Source organism: Lineus longissimus, chromosome 12 (assembly GCF_910592395.1).
Source record: "Lineus longissimus chromosome 12, tnLinLong1.2, whole genome shotgun sequence".
Lineage (NCBI taxonomy): Eukaryota > Metazoa > Nemertea > Pilidiophora > Heteronemertea > Lineidae > Lineus > Lineus longissimus.
Window position 1 is genome coordinate 10044310 of NC_088319.1, and position 22680 is coordinate 10066989.

Consider the following 22680-nt stretch of genomic DNA (forward strand, 5'->3'; position numbering starts at 1 on the left):
ACATTTGACAGTACAATAATTTCAATCCATTCCCGATTGCGTGAGACTGATCATTTCTGAATCTGGATTTTCTACGTAGCCTGTGCTGCACATTTGCGGGAAATTGAAGTTTTTATTCTTCTTATTTTATGTATTTTCATGATTTTACCGCAAAAAGCTGAGGAAAACCTACATTATATACATGCTGCACCGCTGATGCTGTCAGTAACAGTCCTGTGCTGGTCCAGATTTTAAAGAATGGCGGGTGGTGAAGATAATCTCGTGCTTCAGCAGGTTGGCATTCACTCGTGTTCTGTTGGTATCAATCATCACCTCTGTGACCTCACACTCGCAGAGTGACACTGACATTGTCTAGTGCATATCAATGTGGACGATGTCCACGCGAAGTCTCTTTGACCGCAGGGACGTGGAAATATGAGCTCAATACCCCCCCCCCCCCCCCCCCCGTCGACACACATAAAATGAATAGATTACAATCGGAACGAGTTTAGAATCCCCGATCACACCCCAAAAAAAGGTCATCGGTTCACTAACCAAGCACCACTGTTCAATGGATTTATAGTTGAATGCGATCAAACTACGTCATTTCTGATCGGGGATTCTAAAGTTTAGCCTTACAATCTTCTATTTGTGTTGTCAGTGTGTGGGTTTGTTTGCGCCAGTTGATTGACGCCGCGCCTTTTTTCGCAGAGGACCGGGTCCGCCCCCGATTTTTTAGCTCTTATTTTCACGAGCCTGTGCTCTGGCCACTCTTGACTCTGCACAGTCACAGCTCACAGGCATCCATGTACAGTAGCCTGAGTAGACCTACTGCTGATGATGATGAGCAGATGATGATGATGAGGTTGTTGTTGAAATTATACAATCAAGGGTAGGCTATGCCCTGCCTAAAGTCAAAGAAAAAAATCCATTCATTCCTACAACATATTTTGTGCACGCGATATTGTAATTGTATTCTTCGTCAAGTCATGATAAAGACCCGAACTATTCACGTTTCTTCCCCTGCGTGTGCATGTCGATTCTGTGACCATCACACTGTCATCAAAAATGCATCATTCATTCTTCATTAACAGCGCCTCCGGGCTGCAGTTTTCTACACAGTTGGGAGAATTTGTGAAGAACATTCAACAAGGATGAACACCACCTTCACCAAATCATTCATAGCGACTGTAGCGGAGACAACATTTAGACAACTTCAGTCAATGAGTCTTGACCTGGAGGCTTTTGCAAAGTAAGCCTAGAATGACATTAACAATGGATAATATTTCAACCCCTCTTCTCTGCAATGCGAATGTCTGAAATGACTTTCACTTTTGACATTTATTTGTTTTGAGAGTGATTTGATGTGACCTTTTACTACCAGTAACCATAGAACAAATTTCTTGATTGATATAGCCAAGAAATGATAAAGACTAGTCATTCATAACTAATTCTTGATATAGCTTATCCTTGGAAATTTGACTGTATCAGAATCCAGGAAGAAGCCATCCGTGGAATTTGTTACTTGAGACTATTGTACTAGGTTTCTTGGTTTGCATAAACAATGTAAAGTAGAACCTCTCTATTAAGGACACTCTCGGGACTGACAAGTGCTGTCCCTAATAGAGAGGTGTCCTAATAAGAGAGGTCAAATTGAAAGGAAACTACCAATTTGGAACCAAAACTGGTGTCCTTAATAGAGAGGTTGTCCTTAATAGAGAGGTGTCCGCTAAGGGAGGTTCCACTGTAATTTTATCTTTCCGCAGGCACGCAAAGAGATCAACCATCCAGCCTGATGATGTCTTGTTATTGGTGAGGAAAAGTCAGAGATTGGTATGGTTATTTTAACTCTTTCTGAAGCATGCTTTTTCAGAATATTCAAATAATTTGACAATCCTTAAAAAATACAAGAACACCTATAAAAATTGTTCTAAACTATTTACATTGGAGACACCAGCAATATATATGCAACAGCTGACCAAATTTCTGTGCCAAAATATTGCCACATCAAACCTTTTTTGGGGTGCCAGTTCCTGACATGCGACCACCGGACATTTAAGTTGGTCAACAACTTAGCACCAAAAAACATGTTGGCCATGTTACCTTTAGTGAAAATGACATCATACGAGCTTCCAGCACATGTGAAAACAACACACCTCACGGTGATTCACCGCAACAGAGATAGCCACGACGTTATACACAATCTTGTGACATCACACGATGTAAATGGCGGCTGCCATAGACCTATGCAGATTTTTTGGCTGGAATGGCCAGCCAAACAGAAATGCCATGGGGCCATACATGGAGTAGCCATTTGTAACCTTTTATCCGCTCAAAAGTTTCTGGGTTGACTAAAAAATTCCAAATTACTTATCAGGTTTCTCTAAATGACACTGGGAAAAGTCCTTTCACTCTTGCCCATTACAGATGATTATACACTTCACCTGGTTTTCTGAGAATTTGGAGCGACTAGACTTGGTGCTAATATTAATATTTGAACATTATTGAGGTAGAGAAATTTTTTGGTGTCTAATAAAAAAGTTGGTTAAGATTCTTTTGCCACCGTGTTGATGAAGGATTCTTCTACTTTTCTAGTATGAGCATATGAAAGATATAAGCGACGGTCAGGCGGCAGAGAAGAAAGAGCGGAAGAAAACAACTGGAAAGGGGAAACCAGGAAAAAAATCAAAGGTCGTGGTAGTGGAAGATGATATGGATTTTGCTTGAAAATTTCCAACCAAGACGAAAATAGGAGAGTCACTTATATAATAAAACGTGGACAGTTTATATCAAAATATCAATTGCTCTATTGTGTTGTGTTTATCTAAGTGTCATCTGTATACATGTGTACAGCCAGCCTTGATAGGCTTACAAGACGCAACCACGCTGTCCGTGCTAGCTCAACGTCAACATGACAGCGCGTACATGCTGCCATGCAACATGCACACTCGGCCACGCTGAAGCCGGGCCAACACAGACCTTTTAATCAATAATAATAATAAAATAATAATAATGATGTGTCTTATATAGCGCAGTATCCAGGCCGTTTGCCTGCTCAAAGCGCTTTACATTATTACCCCGGTCTCTCCTGAAACCTTTCAGTAGAACTCAGAAAGGCTGCCGTCAATTCAGCGCACTAGCTGATCATTCCAACCGGTACCCATTTATACACCTGGGTGGAGAGAAGCAACTGCAGGGTTAAGTGTCTTGCCCAGGGACACTGAAACCAGTATTGTGGTTCTAACCGGAGTCGAACCCACGACCTTTCGGTTATGAGTCCGGCGCTCTAACCATTACTCCACTGATTCCCCTGATGGTTTAAGAGCCGTTCGACAGAGCATTGGGAAGGCCGCAGCCACCACCCTAGTGCCAAATCTACCCAGTAGCATTTCGGATAGCTAGAGCACTACGGCAGTACGCCGTGTACCCAAGGACATGTTGTCCCCAAGGCACCGTTTAATTGTAATTTCATTTTTCAACAGTTATCATACTTTCTCATAGGTGGCACATTGGTAGAGAAAATGCTCCTTGTTTCAAAAGAGTCACAATTCGCGTTTGGACAGATTCCCTGTTCCATCGGCAGCCAATGATACCTGTCCAGTTCAATATTTATGCGGAATGCTCCATTCCGTAGTTTCACTAAGTGCCAGACTTACAAAATGTTCACTGAGGGAGAGGAGACGACATATATATCATATCCAAGATTGATTGTTTCGAATAAATAAGGGAAAGTGTCACCGAATTGTGATGCTACCGCTTGTACGTATTCGAGATATTGACAGTTTGTAAGGAAGACAGCCAGTCGGTGGGCTCTGTCTGTATCAGCAGCCTTGTCTACTTTCGAACGACTCCAACAATTTTGCATTTATATCAGTTTCTGGAAGCATATTCTTCTTCCCGGTGAGAGTAGGGCTCAATTTGAGTGTAATTTAGTCTTTGTTGAATTGTGCAGACGTGCGAGTGATTAAAAAGCTTGGTTGGATAAAATTTGACGATAAAATTTAGTCGGTGTTGTTAAAATCTTCTATGCTCGTTGGAACTTGAAATCACCCAGGAGATGTTTGAATTGCTCCAGGGTGTCAACTGCAGTAAGATGTTGTGGCAGCTAGTTCCATAGATTTATCGTCCTCGGGAAGAAGGAAGATTGGTGTTGGATACTGTTGCATCTCGGCTGGTGGAGTTTGGAGGTGCCTCTTGTTCTTGGGTCGCTTTCATCGATGGTTAGTGTCGGCTGATGGCTTCTTTCGTCCGTCTTCAAGGGATTCCCATTTCAGGCTTGTCAGCAGTCGTGTGACCGCTCCTGGGGTTGTGTCTTGATATTCATTCCCGCCAAACCTTGCTGTGCTTCTTTGGACCTTTTCCAAAACGTGTATGTCTTCTGCAGGCGAGTGCCCAAGCTGAGGACGAGTAAGGTGCACTGTCTGATTTTGTGTGGAAATTGGGCCAGAGAAGCGACTTCCTCAGGATGGCGTTTTGATACCCTAATCTGTCACTATACAATAGGGAAGGATACTTTTTCTTGGGGGCAATGAAGACGGTGTAGCAGTCGGAAATGTCCTGGGAAAAGTGTCCAGTCCTATTGTATTCTGACGGATTAGGCCCTAGAGCTGGTTACTCTAAGGTATAACACTGATTGTATACAATCACCAATACAGGACTCTGGCCTTGATGGGGTTTTGATGTGAACTCTGATGATAATCCCGTAGCTACCGGTAGTTTCAGACTTCGTCCTCTTCTCCCGGTCTTCTGGTTGTGCCTTTGTCCTCGTAAGGCCGATTTTGTGTGAGTAGAACACCACGGCCACTCCGCGAAACACTATCATTAATGATTGGTATGTGCGTTTCCATCACAGGATCCAGAAGTATTAGGGTCTGTGAAGTTGGCTCCCAGTTCCCAGTTCGTTATTCGTACCCATTTTGAAACATGGTGTGTTTGGGTACAAAATGGGCTAAGCATTTCCCAGTTCCCAATTAAAATTTCTTTCAAATATTAACCCTCCACAGTCCGATAACTCAACTTGGTGGTTTTAACCCTTTCCTACCAAGCTCTCGATTCAACTATCAGTGACTTTAACCCTTTCTGACCCATTTCCCGGTTCAAAATACCAGCTCCTTATTCGTCTTAACTCGTTTTAACCCTTTATAACTCCATATCCCGATTCATTTACAGTCACTTTAACCCTTTCTGACTCCATTTCATTCATTTGCAAGTCACTTTAACCCTTTCTGACTCCATTTCCCAGTTCAAAATGCCAGCTCCTTATTCGTCTTAACTAATTTTAACCCTCTATAAGTCCATTTCCCTATTCAAATGCTGGCTCCCGATTCAGCTGCAAGTCACGTTAACCCTTTCTGACTCCATTTCATTCACTTGCAAGTCACTTTAACCCTTTCTGACTCCATTTCCCAGTTCAAAATGCCGTGGATCGAGTTTGTTTACAATATGCAGTGCCATCTTGGAAAAGCCGTGACGTCACCGCGGTATCGTCCTTGATTTGCAAGTCACTTTAACCCTTTTTGACTCCATTTCCCGGTTCAAAATGCCAGCTCCTTATTCATCTTAACTCATTTTAACCCTCTATAACTCCATTTCCCGATTCAAATACCGGCTCCCAATTCAGCTGCAAGTCTCTTTAACCCTTTTTGACTCCATTTCCCAGTTCAAAATGCCGTGGATCAGGCTGTTTCGCTACATTGCCAGTTCGCTACAAGTCGTTTCGCTACATGTGGCGGTCATTTCGCTACATGGTAGGTCGTTTCGCTACATGGGTGGAGTCGTTTCGCTACATGATGGGTATGGTCATTTCGCTACATGGAGGACGTTTCGCTACATGGGTGGAGACGAGCGAGCCAACGCGAAGGCCTTGCAAAGGCCTCCAAATCTGCGTTGGAGTGCGTTTGAATGACCCCTGTCAATCAATAATAAGTACGTATACACGGATACAGACGGTTGAGCGAGCCAACGCGAAGGCCTTGCAAAGGCCTCCAAATCTGCGTTGAAGTGCGTTTGAATGACCCCTGTCAATCAATAATAAGTACGTATACACAGATACAGACGATTGAGCGATTGGTTGTTATCTCTGGGTACAATAAACCTAAACAGACATGTTTGGTGTCATTTGAAAGGAAATTTCATAGAGATTCCAACCATGCAATTCTGACCCTATAGCAGAGAACATTATACCAACTTTTTTAGGATTTTAACAAAAAATGGGGCCGGGCGTTTTTCGTAGGGGCGGGCGGGGACGATCACCAACTCTTTTTTTTATGTGGCCTAACCCAGGCCAGGACGACAAGAACCCCTTGCGCGCCATCAAACCGTATAAGTTTTTTTACCGGCAAACTGTGCTATAATAAATTTGTAGTCACCACCGGGAATTACAGTAGGGTAAAATAGAGTAAAAATAATGACTTCATCCATGTAGCGAAACGACTCCACCCATGTAGCGAAACGTCCTCCATGTGGCGAAACGACCATACCCATCATGTAGCGAAACGACTCCACCCATGTAGCGAAACGACCTACCATGTAGCGAAACGACCGCCACATGTAGCGAAACGACTTGTAGCGAACTGGCAATGTAGCGAAACGACAGTAATTCACAGATCCATCGTAATACATGTACCATCCAACGAATTGTAATTGCGATTACCCGTTCCTATATGCATGTATTTGCACTTGGTCGGGTTCGGAGCCATATAGCACACCATGCACACAGAGCGTTTATATCCTATATGGAGACGATATTCGTCTATTATGGCAAGTATCCTTCAGTACATTCCGAGATCATTGCCAAAAGCTTGGATTTTGATACCGATTGACTGGGAATATCGTTCCTGTAAAGCAATGAGTTGGTTGTCGTTAGGCCCGGCAGCCTAACGAACAGTGGGAGACTTGCCGGTGTATTGGACTGCGTGATCGGTGGGCAGTGCCATGTAGATGAGACAGAATTAGGGTTTGCAGCCTATGAAGTCTTCCTCCATTGCCAGCATCTTCTTTTTAAATCCATTTGTGACTAAATACGTACATCATCATAAAATGGAATAAGAAATGTTCTTTATCTTGTATTATCATTTTTATTCTGATCCCTTTCACACTATATTCCAATTCTTATAAACCTACAATAACAAAATCCAATCAAGTCAATGCAATCCCACATGTTTGTCCCAAGTAAGGTAAACTCTTCTCTGAGCCTTGGGGATGTGCACTTTCTGTTTACTCATCAGTGTTCTTGTGAATATCTATCCCAATTGGAAAATACAGCCAAAAGGTGTACTTGCCAAAGATCAACTGTATCGTTGTAAACTCAAGACACTGCTCGGGGAAGATTTTTGGTAAATGGGTGTAACTACGCGATTGCTCAACAACAGGCGACTTTCATAACCCAGACAACATATACATTGGGTGATCTATATAAAGACTAGCAAATGCTTTTATCTATAACTCCATGTACATTTACACTGGGCCTTTCTGTACAAAATTGAAGTAAAAGCATTTGCTAGACTTTATTCATATCAACCAATGTGTTGGGAGTTGTGAAGGCTGTTCCACGTATAAATACTTAAGCCCAGAAAATCTTTGCAGTTGTTTTAACATGGCGGATTGCCCTACAAGACCAACTTCACTTCGTCTATACATTAAGCGTGACAGCCCCTGCAGTTACGCCAAATATACAAATGTAAAGTTTTGAGGTAAAGAGACAAGTTAGAAGTTAACGTTAATGGCTGAGCTATTGCCAGAGCCGCCGGATTGAGAATTCGAGAACATTTCACGGTTTACAGTGACTTATTGTCCTCCCCTGCTTCGGTCTTCACCCCCAAAGTTCCGCTCACACTGGTGACTAAAGTCGTGGTCAACATAACATCATAAGAGTTCTCAATTTAGTCGCCCGTTTGTGTTGAACCTAATTCTATCACATCGATTGATTAGCATTTTAAAATAACCTAGTAAACACTATCCTCATGTACTTGGTTTCAAATTTGGGTGTAATGAGGCAGCCTGTTTCGGTGAGACGTAGGTATCGGTTTGTTGACCAGGTCGTAACGAATCTTCCTTCTGCCATGTAACTTTCTTGGCGTGTTGTTCAATCGCATCTGACACACGGTCATCCACCATTTGTTCCGTTAAGATGCCATCTTCTGAGGCATACGCGCTTGCCTGAAAGGATATCATTTGAAAATCGGGTCATTTTCATGCGAAAAGCATGGGCTTCAATTTTTTTAAAAATAAGGCCGTCAATAGCTTAAAGGGACAATATAGGCAGGAGCTGGGCTGGCAAGATAAAGTTAAACACAAAGCCGCCAATAGGGGTCTTTCACATCTCACAGTCGGTCGAAATGATTCGCGCTTGTAGGAGGGACATATTTAGTGCTAAGTCTGACATGACCAAGGGCCCTTACTGTGTATACTAGTCACTTGCAGATGGCCAAATTAGCCCCTCTCTTTCTGCCTACAGTCCCCCTTTAAGATAAGAGGGATTTAACTAAAGGTTGGTAACACACACACCCAACAATGCTGAACACAATTGGAGAAGGTTAACTGAAGCTGGGACAAATTATTGCATTTTACAGTGGATAAAATGATCATCATTTCTGCCAACTGCATTTTGACGAGTTGCGAAGACCTTGCAGCACTTGGCGAGGAGTTCTTGCCATCCAGAACCTGGATGAAGGACCAGGATCAACTTAAGCGACGCACAAACAAGCAATTAAAATCGCAGTGACATGCGATCATAATCGCAAAAATCACTCATTAGCAGTGGTTATCACAAGGGCCTGTGACAACAATCGGTAATCGCAGAAACCTGAATTTTATACCAAAACCAGCATTTCCCAGTTGCACCTGCAGACAAGGGATCTTTTTGTTGCACATAGCAGTGATTATCATCACAGGTCACAGTGATATAAATCACTAGTTTGCGGAGCGCTTAAAGGGGAACGCCGTTCATAATTACTTGTGGGTCCGTTAAATAGGAATCCACTACTACACAATGCCGTAGTGCAGTTATTGTGAATACAAATTTGTTTAAACATAGTATTTGTATATCACAGCAATGTTGAAATTTATATTTAGTTTGTATTTTCGCAAATGGACATTTTAAAATTCAATTACAAATTCAACATTTTTAACGAATGGCGTTGGCATTCATCACTTGAACAGAACCGTTCATCTGAGAACACAGAACATTCATCACATAACAGAACCGTTCATCTGAGAACACACAGGATGTGCTATTTTACTTGTCCGTCTTCAATACTGACATGCAAAGGATCACCTTACCTGCCAGGCTACTCCAAGCTTAGAGACCTCTCGTCCAGACAAACCCTCGCATCGCGCTGCAATCTCTGTACATTTGGCACTGTAGTCAAACTGGGCTACCTTCAACCGTCTGGAAAAAGAAGATCTCAACATTTATCATGCGGTTTAAAGCCATTTCACTATCATGGATTAATACATGCCAACTTATCGGCGGTTAATATCAGTCCTAAAGTCTCTTCCAAATCCTTTCACCGCTGACGCAAATGGCCAGGAAATCCGTCGGACGCACCATCATAATGTTGGGACACACGTACGGTGTGACCGATCATAAAATCACCTGCGATTCCTTGTACCTAGTACTTGTGCCAGGAGGCAAAAAAAGACCCAAGTGAAATGGAAAACGTGAGTAGCTTGTTACTTTCCCTATGCCCAAAGATGGCATCACACCAGTGAAGTGCAAATGAACTATGACTTACTTTTTGCCTTCCGTGGCTGGCTGAAGTACAAACTTCTCAAAATAAAGTCGCACCATTCGTTCTCTTTCCTCTTTACCGGGAAGCACAAAGTCAACAATTTCGTCCACACGATCATTGATGGCCCAATCAAATTGTTCAGGTTGATTACTGGCTAGTACTAACATAAATCTGAAAAAATAAACAACAGAAAATTTATTACTTTAAATAATGCTACCTTTTTCCTTCAGTCCTGCTATCTTGGAGGCAACTCGTGCACTAAAATTTATTCTACAGATATAAAGGGGGACTATAGGCAGGAGCAGAGGGGCTAATTAGGCCATCTCCAGGTGACTAGTATACACAGCAAGGGCCCTTGGTCATGTCAGACTCGGCACTAAATATATTCCTCGTACAAGCGTGAATCATTTCGACGTACTGTGAGATTTGAGAGACCCCTATTGGCGACTTTGTGTAGCTTTATCTTGCCTGCCTAGCTGCGGCCTATAGTGTCCCTTTAAGAGCTGTTGAAAAGATAGTTTCTGGTAACTAATGTCAGTACATTTGGTTTAGGAGCAAATATATTTACAGGAATGATTTGCTTTATGTAAAGTAAGCACCTTACATTAGATAACTTTGACTCTGCCCCCCCCCCAAAAAAAGTTGTTACAATTTTGAAATCCAAGCCCATTTTTGGATTTGTCCAATGGCCGAAAAAAAACACATCTTTATTTTGCAACTTACTTCTGTGACTGTTCTCCTGTTTTATAGAGGAATGCGTTTAACGTTGCTCGAAGATCTTCACTGATTTGTTCCTTGAATGATAGGAAGAAGTGAAGGAATATTATGTAAGTCAAGTACTAATTAATAGATGTAAGGTATTCATCTAAAGAAAGTTACAAATAATCATCAAAACCAATCAAACATCAGTTGATATGCTTTCAATGAGCATTTTCTGATGGTACAATGTGTGCCTTGTTTGATTTCTGAATGGGGCAACGAATTGTTTTTCAAAATAGCCCCTGTCCATGAGAGGAGAAAACAATACTCACTGTACTTCTTTTCCTAAGAAAGGCATCTGCTTCATCTACAAAGAGTAATAACCTGCAATGAAGAAAAACAATGTTCATACTTAAACTGAATATCAAACAAAAGAAATCAAACCTCACTTCACTGTCAACACAATTCCTTTTCATTATGCGAAGTTCATTTTGACAAATGATGGCACTAACCACAAAGAGGCCTTGATGGAGAGCACTCCTCTGAACACAACAGAAGAGTATCATCATTTTTTTAAAAACACAACATCCAGCTTCCGAAAGAGACTGATTAACTTGTCCATCTCTTAAAATCCCACCGGCTATTTAACATTGCACAAGATTTTTGAAAATATCGGCCATGCAAAATCGCATATCAAATAACTAATTTTCTTGCGACACATTTTTTAGATTTGTTTACCCCCCCGCCAGGAGATGTCTTGGTTGATGGACATCTGTCTGTTCTCCAACTCAACTTACCCCCTCCTACTACTATTGGCCCAGTCAAACATCTTATGCATCGCTGTAACACCATCCCTTCCCATTGGAGCCACGTCACCTCCAGTCATGATTGCGTAATCCATCCCCGAGTGCGTCGCAAGACTTTTAGCGAACATAGTCTTTCCTGTTCCGGGTGGACCATGGAATAGAATGTTCCTATGATAGCCCTTATTCTTTTTCGTATGACGCGTTGTGATAGCAATATCGCGGAGACGCTGCTCGAGACGTGGTTCTAGAATGATTCCCTGGAGGGCGTCTTGAGGGTTGGTCCACAGTCGTTTGACAGTCTGGAATTTAATTTGCAGATTTCTTAGATATACAGTGGAACCTCCCCTTGCGGACACCTCTGCCAGGCAGACACCTCCGCATTACGGACATGTTCCCTCAGTCCCGATTTTTCTAAATCATTTGCTTTAACCAAAACCTCTGTAGGGCGGACACCTCTCTACTCTGAAATGCGGACACGGCCATGGCGACTTTTTGGTCCAATCACCTCGCAATTACGGACAGTAAACAAAAACAATGGCTTCCCGTGTTCACTTAGGTAGTCGATTAGACCAAACAGGTGTGACATTTGCGTAATTGATGAACATAATTAGACACTAAGTTCAGTTAAGTACATGGTGGAGTGAATTTAATGTCCGTTGCTCTCCTAATTAAAACCGAATGTGTTGTTTAATTATCTTCACTGTGCATCACATTGCCAAGCTACTGTATATAGTAACATTCATCGCAGTCCATTGAGTTGTTAGTCCCCTTGTGCTCTTATTACAAAGAATAAAGCTTGATGTGTGGCAGCTCAATCAAATGCTTCTACACAACTATAAGGATGTACGCTGCCTATGTAGTATGTAGCACGTGAACACAACCTGCATATATCAATGTATGTATGTATGTATGTATATACCATATTTAAATTTAAGCGCCCTTTTCAGATTAAATCCGTTCAAAGGCGCTTTTACAATATTTATAACAAAATTACAATCGAAAAAAGATGGGTCTTGAGCATCGTTTGAAATGATGCAAGGCTCTTTGCCTGCCGGACCTCAAAAGGGAGCCCATTCCACAAAACAGCTGCGGAGAATGAGAAGCAGCGCTCCCCATATTTGCTCCGGGCCCTTGGAAGTACTAGTCTATTGTCATCAGCCGACCGAAGGTCTCTTCCTGGCCTATGGATATTGACCAGGCTTGACAAGTAGCCAGGCGCTATTCCATGCACACATTTGAAAATGTGCATGAGGATTTTATAATTCACCCTCTGCTCAACCGGCAACCAGTGGAGCTCACGTAGTAGAAGGGAGATGTGGTCTCGATGCTTGGTGCGCGTGATGATGCGGGCCGCCACGTTCTGCACCCTCTGCAACTTGTTCATAAGGTCTTTTGAAGTGCCATAGAGCAGTGAATTGCAGTAATCCAGCCTTGATGTGACTAGGCCGCACACTAGTGAACGGGTTGCAGAAGTGTTGAGATACTAATGGATCAGTCCAATATTCCTTAGTTGGGCGTAGGCCGACCTACAGACAGCATTCACCTGTGCTTCCATGTTCATTTTCTTATCAATCTTGGCAAATTAATATTACCTCCGCTAGAAATGCCAATAAGTATTTTCAAGTTCGCATATAAATGGCATCAAATTATTCTAAGTAGTTAATATTTACAACTAAATGGAATATGTAATATGCAGGCTTCACAACCCCCGTGTTCATACACATGAATCAACTTTTTGGACAATAATGGCATAACCTCCCTATTAAGGACACCTCTACATTACGGACACCAACGCCCAAGCCCATGGGCATCCGCAATAGAGAGGTTGTGCTGTACTCCCAACTCACCGTGACGGGATGCTTAACTGCCTCTATCGCCGTTAATCTTGATGTTTCCCTGACTAGAGATGGCTTGCCAAGTCTTGCCTCGATGAAGCGAGCAGCAACACCGGTACCAAATTTGGCAGTGTACACACCAACTGCAAGCATGGTCAGTCCAGCGGCTGTGGCGGAGATTTTGTCCCAGTCGGATATAAACGCTTGAAACCCTGTGCCCAGGACGGAACCTGCAGTTCTGGAATGAAATGTCAACTGTTGAATTGTCTGACCGCATGAGAAGTTCCAAATATGGCCTAGGCAAAGGACCACAAATGACCACTGGGTCTCACTGAAGAATTTTTCTAAAATCTGCACTGACAATGCTGACCCAAAAAATTCTGTTTTGGTCGCCAAGCATAGATCAGTCAAAAGCAACCTTCAAAGAACTCCTACCAGGAGCACGTACTCAAGAGACCAAAATATTGCAGACAGAAAAGAAACGAACAGCCTATAGTTTCAAGTTCTAATAACCAACCTACTTAATTGACTCCATGATCGTTTCCCTATGTTCTCGTGCCTTCACTCGAATCTGCTCCAAGTTCAAATCCTGGTTCTCTCGGTCGACCTTGGCCTTGCCCTTCAACTCGGCCTCAACTCGAAGCATCTCGTTCTTGTGGCGTAGTTCAGCCTCATGTTCTACAGTAGCTGGAATAGTGGATTTCAGAAGATACATGTACAGTGGAACCTCTCTATTAAGGGCACCCTCGGGACTGACAAGTGCTGTCCTTAATAGAGAGGTGTCCTGATTAGGGAGGTCAAATTGAATGTAAAAACCCAATTTTGGACCAAAACTACTGTCCTTAATAGAGAGGTTGTCCTTAATAGAGGTGTCCGCTAAGGGAGGTTCTACTGTAGTTACAAAATTAGTCACCGGGGAACCTTTTTTAGGTTGAAAATCTTCATTCAAATTTTCTGGATGAGTCTTTATGTACTCACATCTTCTCATAGATTCTTGCTTCTGGACCGATTCCTCTTGTTTTCGCAAATTGTCTTCATTCATCCGCGCCTATAAAGAACAAACAAAACTTTAGTTATCTAAAGGAAATCATCCCCAGTAAAGTGCCATACCATGGACAAGCACACCAACCACGGAGACCAACTTGATAATGAACCCCAAACTTGCAAAAGATAATTCTTGTGACAAAACAGCATAGTATTCATCAGTAAGCGTTCCTAGCCTGTCAGTGTGCTCTACTAAGCACTTGACACTGCCCGCAGACTGAATCTTCAGATATAGCGAGGTTTACTTGATCTGAAGGGAAGCAACTGAAATCAGTGCCAATAAGAGCCTCACACTCGAAATAAACAGATTTTTAAATCGACGAAAGACATTCTAACCGGGTAGCCTTAAAAACGTTGACTGAAATCTTTTGCGATTGTCCGAGAAAATAAATTGTCTCATTATTTTCCAGGCCGTTTTTCTGCAATCTTTATTTGAATATAATGAGGCTGTTCAGTGGGAAAATATGGAATACAATGCACGGGCCTCTTATGATTTTATTCATGTTTGTACTTTCGAAGGATCGTCTGCTAGTTTATCCGCTGTGCATAGTGGGTTTGCTAGCCTTCAAAGTCTCCCATGACTGGCACTGAAATCACTTGTCAGACCTCGCACGCTTGGTATTATATAAAGAGCCTCTTCATAACAGCGGGTGTCCGTGACTGCACACAGCGAGTGACTCGACAACAATGGGTCTGTCAGGCAATATCCAAGAAAACACTTTAAGACCATTCTCATACCTACCTGTTGAGCCAACTGGTCTTCGTATCGCCTCCTTGCCAACTTGTCCTGATATTCTGCCCTCAGTTGATTCTGTTTCGTCTCTTCCGCCATTGTCTTTCTCCGTTCTTCCTGCATGACCCTTGATTGTTCTATCTTCAACTGCTCTGCCTGCGCTTCAAATTCCTAGAAAGAAATGCAACACAATATAACTTAGGTCACTTACAACAGGGGGGCTGATGCCCCAAGAAGAAGCTGCATGAACCTTCAACCGCCTCATTTGAACTTGAAGATCAGCTGGCTCTTAAAGAGATCCAGTCGTGGCACAAGTCTTTATTTAGTCTTGCTGAACATGGTAAAAATAACAAAATTGGTGATTACTTCTCATGCAGCTCATTGGCTACAAAATCAACTGCCTGAGGGGAACTCGAAACTGCTTACATTTATCAATGGAAGCTTACCCCTTAGGTTTTAACCGGGCCATTCAAAACTCCCCATTTTTATAACCGCTTCGCTATCTGGCTATAGGTTTCCTTTAAGTTCAATCAATTGGTGAAGCTTCCCTTTTCACAACAACAATCGGTATTGGCTTGATACTATGATAGTCAAGTATAACCAAAAAAAATTGGTACCGAAGGGTACACCGGAAATTTGGTAGGTCTCAACACTCATTAGGCCCACTGAGAGTTGAAATCAGACATCATGCCCGTCACAATCACAACATCAGACACTACACCAGACCAACAGAACACACCGCTTAGGGCTTCAAATCAAGAACATTCAAGTTCTGCCAGTGCTGCCACCTATGCTTTAAATACGGAACTCACCTTCATCTGTTTCTGCATGTCCACCTGCCGCGTTCTTTCCTGCATCTGAGAGAGTTCCAAGGCTTCCTTGGCATGCGCTAACAATGACAAGAGAATTAATGTCTTCAAAATGTCAAAGAAAAAGCAGAAACTGAAGTTGGAGAATATTTCCATAATCATCTTCTTTCTGGTCATAAAAAGTTCCATGTTTTTAGGTGAGAACCAAGTTGGGTTTAGAAGGTGACTTATGTGACCTGTTACATTAAGCTTCCCTCTGGAAGACCACAAGAACCAGAACCCGATTTTTATTCATATTGCAAAAATTGACGAATCTCAGGACCTGACTTCACAGTTGAAAAAGTAAGATTTCCATCTATTGACCAAGTTGACAACCCAGATGACCTTTAGGTATGATAGAACACTCTGGAACTTTGGTACCGGATATGATGATGGTACGGTTTGCGCGTTACTGACATGACCTTCAAGGCATATCACCTTCAAAGACAAAGAAACCCACTTTGTTGTGTTCAACATAGTTATGTATGACTTTCAGTTGAGCACAACGCATTGGTTTTTTTAAATGGAGATCATCCCGACTCTCAATCTCATGCGTTTGCCTTGAGCACCACTATCATTATCAAGATCTACAAACCCATGATGGATTCCATCGATTTTCCTGTTTTCTCGGGACGCTCTAAGCGCGTGCTCCAATCACAGGGCTAATATGAAAACTCAATGCCGATCGCACGCTTACAGAGTTACGACACTTACAGAGTTGGGCCTAACTAGAATAGCCGGGACAGTAGTAGCTCCGTACATTATGTACACTCTGTCCCTCTGTACATTATGTACACATTCCTATCATTTAGCACATAGTGTCCCGGGTATTCTGCAGTTGCTCCGAGAGTTGGCCCGGACGTGACGACGGTACGCTGTAGACATTTTAGCAGTCTTGGGTTGTGTGAAGCGTACCGTCGTCACTTCGGGGCAAACTCCGTAAGTGTCATATAGAGATAACCCCAAGTGTCGCAGGTCTTTTCTCAGGTCGGACAGGTGCGTTCAACGGCCAACGTAGCCGTCGTATCGTAGGCCTACATATTTATATTACATGACACAATGACCTGTTGGCCTTTTTGCGCAAATTGTACGATCAATCAACAGCATCGTCAATCCATGTCGTATAGCCTAGGCCTATCAATGCCATTTGGCTTGACTGCAGGATCCCTTACAAAACATTTTTAAGTCAAGGGTTAGGGTTAGGGTTAGGGTTATACTTTTTGTAAGGGATCCTGCAGTAGTGCCTGCCATTTGACAAGAGGTTAATTTCTTACGTGATTTTTCCAGATCCTTCGCCGCTTTTGCAGCCCTTTCCAATGCGCCCGAATCGAAGCGATATGCTTCCATTTTCGACTTGTCCGACGAGCTACCACCGCCACCCACTTTTCCACCTCCTTTTCCATCGTCATCGGGTGGTGGTGCGGGTAAACCTAAGCTTGAAAGGTCGGGCACATTTTGGGGCTTATTTACACCAAAAATCCAGGACATTTTATCTTGATTTTGGAGCTTTTATGCAATATTTTGTTGGATAACCTTCACATCAACAATCACGTGTATCTTTTGCCGGAAGTTCCATGCCGGCCTCAGCGCTTGCGCAGTGGAGTTGTAGAGCATCATTATCGCGCACTTTTCTCTAGTCCATCAGCATGATCAAGTACATTGATGTACAGGGTACAGGGCCGGCATTTCCGTTTCATTGCGCGAGACTTTCTGATGCAATTAAAGGATTGATAGACTTACACAGTAGTTAAAGGAAGAGTAGGGTTAATATTCTTTTTACGATTGCGAGTGTTTCCGCAGCGTTTTTGTGACCTACTTTTTTAAGTGCAAAAGACCATGGAGGTATTAAATAATACCTCCATGAAAAGACTAAGAGTGCCCTGCATTGTATAAATGTATATTACTTATATATATGGCTTGGGAAGATATAATTTCAACGAGAGGCAATGATATGCCGTTCGTTCACATAATATATTTCTAGCTGTTGGTCGGAATATACCTATTATATTTCAGAATGTTGAATTGACAAAATCCTATAGGAGGAATCTGGCTGCTGTTCTCTGGACTGTCCCCGTTTTTGGGCAGTATCTAAAGCCACATACCACATACCAAATACCCACATACCCACATGCAATTTTTTCCAGGTGGGGCAATCCAATGACGGTTGAAGCTTTTTCTACGACTTGGTGACCGGGATCCACGCCCAGACGGGCCACACAAGCAATTTATTAATAAAAACAACTAATCTGGTACTTCCCTAGGAAAAATAGTAGTGAAAGTATACCGGACGGTAGTAAAAAAAGCAATTTTAAAACAATTTCGACACCAGAGTATAGTAAAAAAATTACTATAAAATATGTTGTTTTTACTAAATCATTTTAAGAGGGTATAGGAGCCCTGCAAATCAAGACGCGGTATATAGACGCGTGATAATTATCCACAGCCAACGTGATCGTGAGATGTCGACTTCTTTTATTCCGCAGAAATTCTCGGCAATTAATCACCACGGCGCAGCAGCTTAGTAACAAAAGCCAAGCTTAAAGGCGTTTCCAGGGCAACGGACCCTGAGAAGCCATACATAGTTTCGTTTGTCGTCATTCCTGACCAAAACGAGGTGGGAATCTCTCTCTCTTCGCTCTCATTAACCGAGGGATATTATGTAGCAACCTGGTTTTGCGTCCTACTGTTTATTGGTGTTGTTCGTCAGTCCTAAAGTCAGACAAACAACACAAAGACCATCTTCCAAAGTTCCTGTGAAGAGCTACCCTTCCAAAAAAAGGTCCTTCTTAGAACCAAAAAATGCCTTTCTAATGGCCTCCCCTAATATTTAAAAAGAGATCAATCGTACCGATGCAAGCTTGTAGTAGTATGGCCTGGTGTCACTTCAAAATATGAATTTCCAGCTGTGCTGATTGAAGCGTCCTCTGTTATCCATTTGGAAGCTATTTCTCAACAAATTTCCCGCTGATTAAAGCGCCCTCTTTCATCCATTTTAGAATTATTCCAGCCTAGAATCTGTTTTTAGACGAATTTCCACCGGATGTGGTACTCTGCCAAATGGGAATATCTGTCGATATAAAGGGGGATATGGTGGTATTTAAATCCTAGAGGGCGCCACCGTCACTTTCTAGTGTTAAAGGGAAATCTGTCGATATTTCAATCTTGGAGGGTGTCACCGGATGTCACTGTTAAAGGTGAATCAAAACGATATTTTGAACTTATAGGGCGCCACCGTAAGTAACTTCTGTTATAGGGGGTGTCTGCAGCTTTCTTCTGCTAAAAGAGAAGTTTGTAGATATTTCAATCACCGTCATTTGATTGCCCCACCTGGAAAAAATTGGCATGTGGGTATGTGGGTGTGTGGGTATGTGGTATGTGGTTTTAGATACTGCCCTCACAAAAAGACGTGTGAATATCTATTATCAGTAAGTCGCGTTCGGATATTAAGTATATACGTCACATCATGAAATGCCCCGAAAGGGAGCGTCCATTAAGTAAGTACGCACGAAAATGCCAATTTTGAGACCCCCTCCCCCTGTATGCACCTTGTACGCATTGCCTCATACCCCCCCCCCCTCCCCCTGTACGAGCGTACGTCTATAGAACCTTGAATTCCCTAGATTCCGTCGTGTTTTGCAAGTTAAACTCCTCGTATTGGCAAGTCGACTGCGCAATTTTTTCTCCGACGGCGACACGCATTACCGGGAAATTAAACGGTGCGGGAAATTGCTAAAACATTGTAGTCGGGTAACATCCGGACCCAGAAGCGTACGAGTTCACACATCTTGTGAAAAACAAGTATGATTATCCAAATAAGAATAAGAAAGAGGAGAAGATTATTATGATAATATTTATTTTTTTATTTGTTCAAAAAGTGGTTCTTGGGTTGCGTACGTACGCAAGACCATTAACCCCCCCCTCCCCCCTGTACGCGTAGTGTACGGATTTCATAGATTCCCCCCCCCCTCAGTGCGTACGTACTTAATGGATGATCCCAAAGTGTGTCGTCCCAGCCATTTCAGTCCAGTCCGATCCGTCAATTCGATGAGGCCCCGTCGAGCCACCTGTGACCCTTTGATGTCAGTTCATCACACGATAATATTGAGGAAGTTCAATTCAATTTCAACGCCATCTTTTCGATCAAGGGATGTTCGTCTGATGTTATAGTGCAAGTTATTCAGGTAATTGAGGTCAACGCTATAAACCTTGGTTGATTCTTTGGTCACGTGTTAAGGTTACCAAACCATATAATCTATTCATCTTGAACTGGAGGCAGTGCAATCCAATGATGTAAAACCCAGCGTCCAGCATCCAGAGTCCAAAATCAGAGTCCAGGTTTTAGCAACTACCCGCCGTGCGTGCATGCTCTTATTCCACTTGTGCATGAGCCGACTCACTGCTCATGTTGGACTCTATACACCTTTCCAGAAATGGGGCGCTGAGTGTCCGAAATAGTGATGTCATAAGGGGAACTAGGCCTTATGGTGGAGGGACAAAGGAGATAGTCATGGTTGACCAACACACTTGAATGCCTTTAATGACGGACAAGGGGGAAAAAGTTAGTTCCAATGCAAGCCACCAATTTCGGGAAGCATGTATAGACCATCCCTTTGTAAGGAAGGTCTTGGATACATAGTCTAAAGGTCTCTGTATAGGCCACTGAATCAAGGGTCAGTAAGGGGTTAAAAGATTGTTTAAATTCATGAAGGGCTGAGGTGCTTTGAGACCTCTGCTGATTTATGGGTCCTTGGGTAAGGCACTTGGCATGCAGAAGGGTCACTAAGTGTGAGGTGTAGGTCCTTGGGCAAGGCACTTGCGTAAAGGTTACGAAATGTGAGGTGTGGGTCGCCCTTTGGCTTGACCAGGAACAAGAAGGTATGTTATAAGTTATAAAAGAACTGGGGGAGGGGGGATTGGGAGCCAATTTGGATGTTGGCATTATATAATCTTTTCTCAGGCATAATCGATTGTGCTATTAAGGGGTTGCGTATCTTTATTCACCGAGTTCTTGTTCCCCTATTTATAAGGGCAGGGTTCTGCATACCAGGCAGAGGAAATGACTTCCTCCGCCTGGTGTAAAAGGGTCTATTTATATGTTGCGCCCAGTTAGTCACTCGGTCACTCAGTTACTAGTGCGTCTTGAAATTCACATCTCACATCTCTCTCACATTTGTTCCTGAAAGTGTTAATGTTATCCTCTGGAATGGCGGGGGGGGGGGTTCCACTTTGATTATTCTGCGAAAGTTAAAAGGGCAGGCAAATGCCCCCCCTACAACTCGACATCATCATAAGTCCAATCTGATTAATATAATTGCCAGCTATAGAACTAAGTCAAGTTTATCCTCAGTGCTTGAATATGCCATGCCTAAAGCCTGCACCACACGGTGAAAATTTGCGTGATGCAAGTGACACGCGTGCATGTTGCGACAGGCAAATTCTCACTGTGTGGGGTCGTTTTTTGCTGCGTATCTTCCCTCGCGAGTCGAGACGCAGCCGATCTAGCATGTTTGATATTTTCTCGACACGCGAGGAAGTTAATCACCGTGTGGGGGCTACCTGCAGCAATGTTGCGCGAGTTCGACGAATCACAACAAGAAGATCGGTCACATGATTTATAGGTCAGTCACATGATACCAAAATGGCACTCTGTGGAACTGGCGATACTTCATGGGGTCCTCCTCCCGCAATTCAGCAATTAGATTTGCATAGGCCCCCTTATCCTCTCTTCTCTGAATCCATGGCCTTGTCAAAAGACTACGGTCCACGCGGCGCCGCCTCCGCCGCCGCCTCCGACGGAGTAACAGCAGGAGAATACGGGCAATTTGGTCTTCTTGGTCCATAATACTTCTCATAGGATTTGACAGTTCCCGGGCGCTGCCATTTTGGTATCATGTGACTGACCTATAAATCATGTGACCGATCTGCTTGTTGTGATTCGTCGAACTCGCGCAACATTGCTGCAGGTAGCCCCCGCACGGTGATTAACTTCCTCGCGTGTCGAGAAAATATCAAACATGCTAGATCGGCTGCGTCTCGACACGCGAGGAAGATACGCAGCAAAAATCGACCCCACACAGTGAGAATTTGCCTGTCGCAACGTGCACGCGTGTCACTTGCATCACGCAAATTTCACCGTGTGGTGCGGGCTTAACAGGCCAGCGTATAACTTTTAATATGACAGTGGCGACTGGTGACCGGCGAAATAAAATGACTGGCGGAATGTCCACACTCAGAAAACAACTGCGCTCCTGTATGCGATCATTGTCCCCAGATTGCACCCTCACCAATAACCTATTTCTACAAGATACAATAGTTTCACAAGAGTGGCTATTGACATCTAGCAAAACGGTGTATTCCTGTTTCGCCTATTCCTGTTCCGCCTATTCCTGTTTCGCCTAATTCCTGTTTCGCCTATTCCTGTTTCGCCTAATTCCTGTTTAGCCTATTCCTGTTTCGCCTAATTCCTGTTTAGCCTATTCCTGTTTCGCCTATTCAAATGTATTGCTAACCTCCCCACAGACGTAGGAATATGAACCGCCCCTTACTGACCGACCAAACCCGAGGAGAGCCACATTATGTACGCATTGACGAACGCATGTTACGCCTCAAAAAACAATACGTCAATGGAGAGAGGGACATAATGAGTTACGTTGATGCCATCAGTTACCTTGTCTGACATAATATCATGATATGTATTTTCCACCTTGTTTGACTTTATATGTGCTGTACCTACATGTATATTATGACATGGGTTTTACAGCTGATTTTGATCAAATAATTATGAGAATGTACAATATTATGTATTTTTATCAAAAACTCATGAATTCAGTTTTCATAAAATAAACGACTGCTTTACTCTACTTAATCTATTAGTTTTTACTGTGTGTCAGTATGGTCCTATGGTCCTATGGTCAAATAAGTCCCGGACTGTCCCCGCTTTCAAGGTGACTCTTTCAAAACGGTCATGGCATGGTTTGTTCACAAAGTTGATGGCATTTGATTCGT

The 22680-nt window shown here is 43.0% G+C and overlaps 2 protein-coding genes across 2 annotated transcripts; one reads left to right on the forward strand and one right to left on the reverse strand.

The window, feature by feature from the left end:
* Positions 1-90: 90 nt before the first annotated feature.
* LOC135496733 (centromere protein S-like) lies at positions 91-2784 on the forward strand. Its single transcript, XM_064786209.1, has 4 exons — positions 91-273; positions 1074-1231; positions 1746-1812; positions 2575-2784. Exons 1-4 carry the CDS (start codon positions 238-240, stop codon positions 2704-2706), a joined length of 393 nt encoding a protein of 130 aa, XP_064642279.1. The 5' UTR covers positions 91-237; the 3' UTR covers positions 2707-2784.
* A 4261-nt stretch (positions 2785-7045) lies between these two features.
* LOC135496685 (ATPase family AAA domain-containing protein 3-A-like) lies at positions 7046-17231 on the reverse strand. Its single transcript, XM_064786149.1, has 12 exons — positions 16950-17231; positions 15640-15716; positions 14837-14998; positions 14029-14098; positions 13572-13737; positions 13063-13288; positions 11207-11514; positions 10742-10793; positions 10434-10504; positions 9714-9881; positions 9259-9367; positions 7046-8136 (listed from the first exon to the last, which is right to left on the reverse strand). The coding sequence occupies exons 1-12, from the start codon at positions 17161-17163 to the stop codon at positions 7939-7941; spliced, it is 1821 nt and encodes a 606-aa protein (XP_064642219.1). The 5' UTR covers positions 17164-17231; the 3' UTR covers positions 7046-7938.
* Between the last annotated feature and the right edge of the window lie 5449 nt (positions 17232-22680).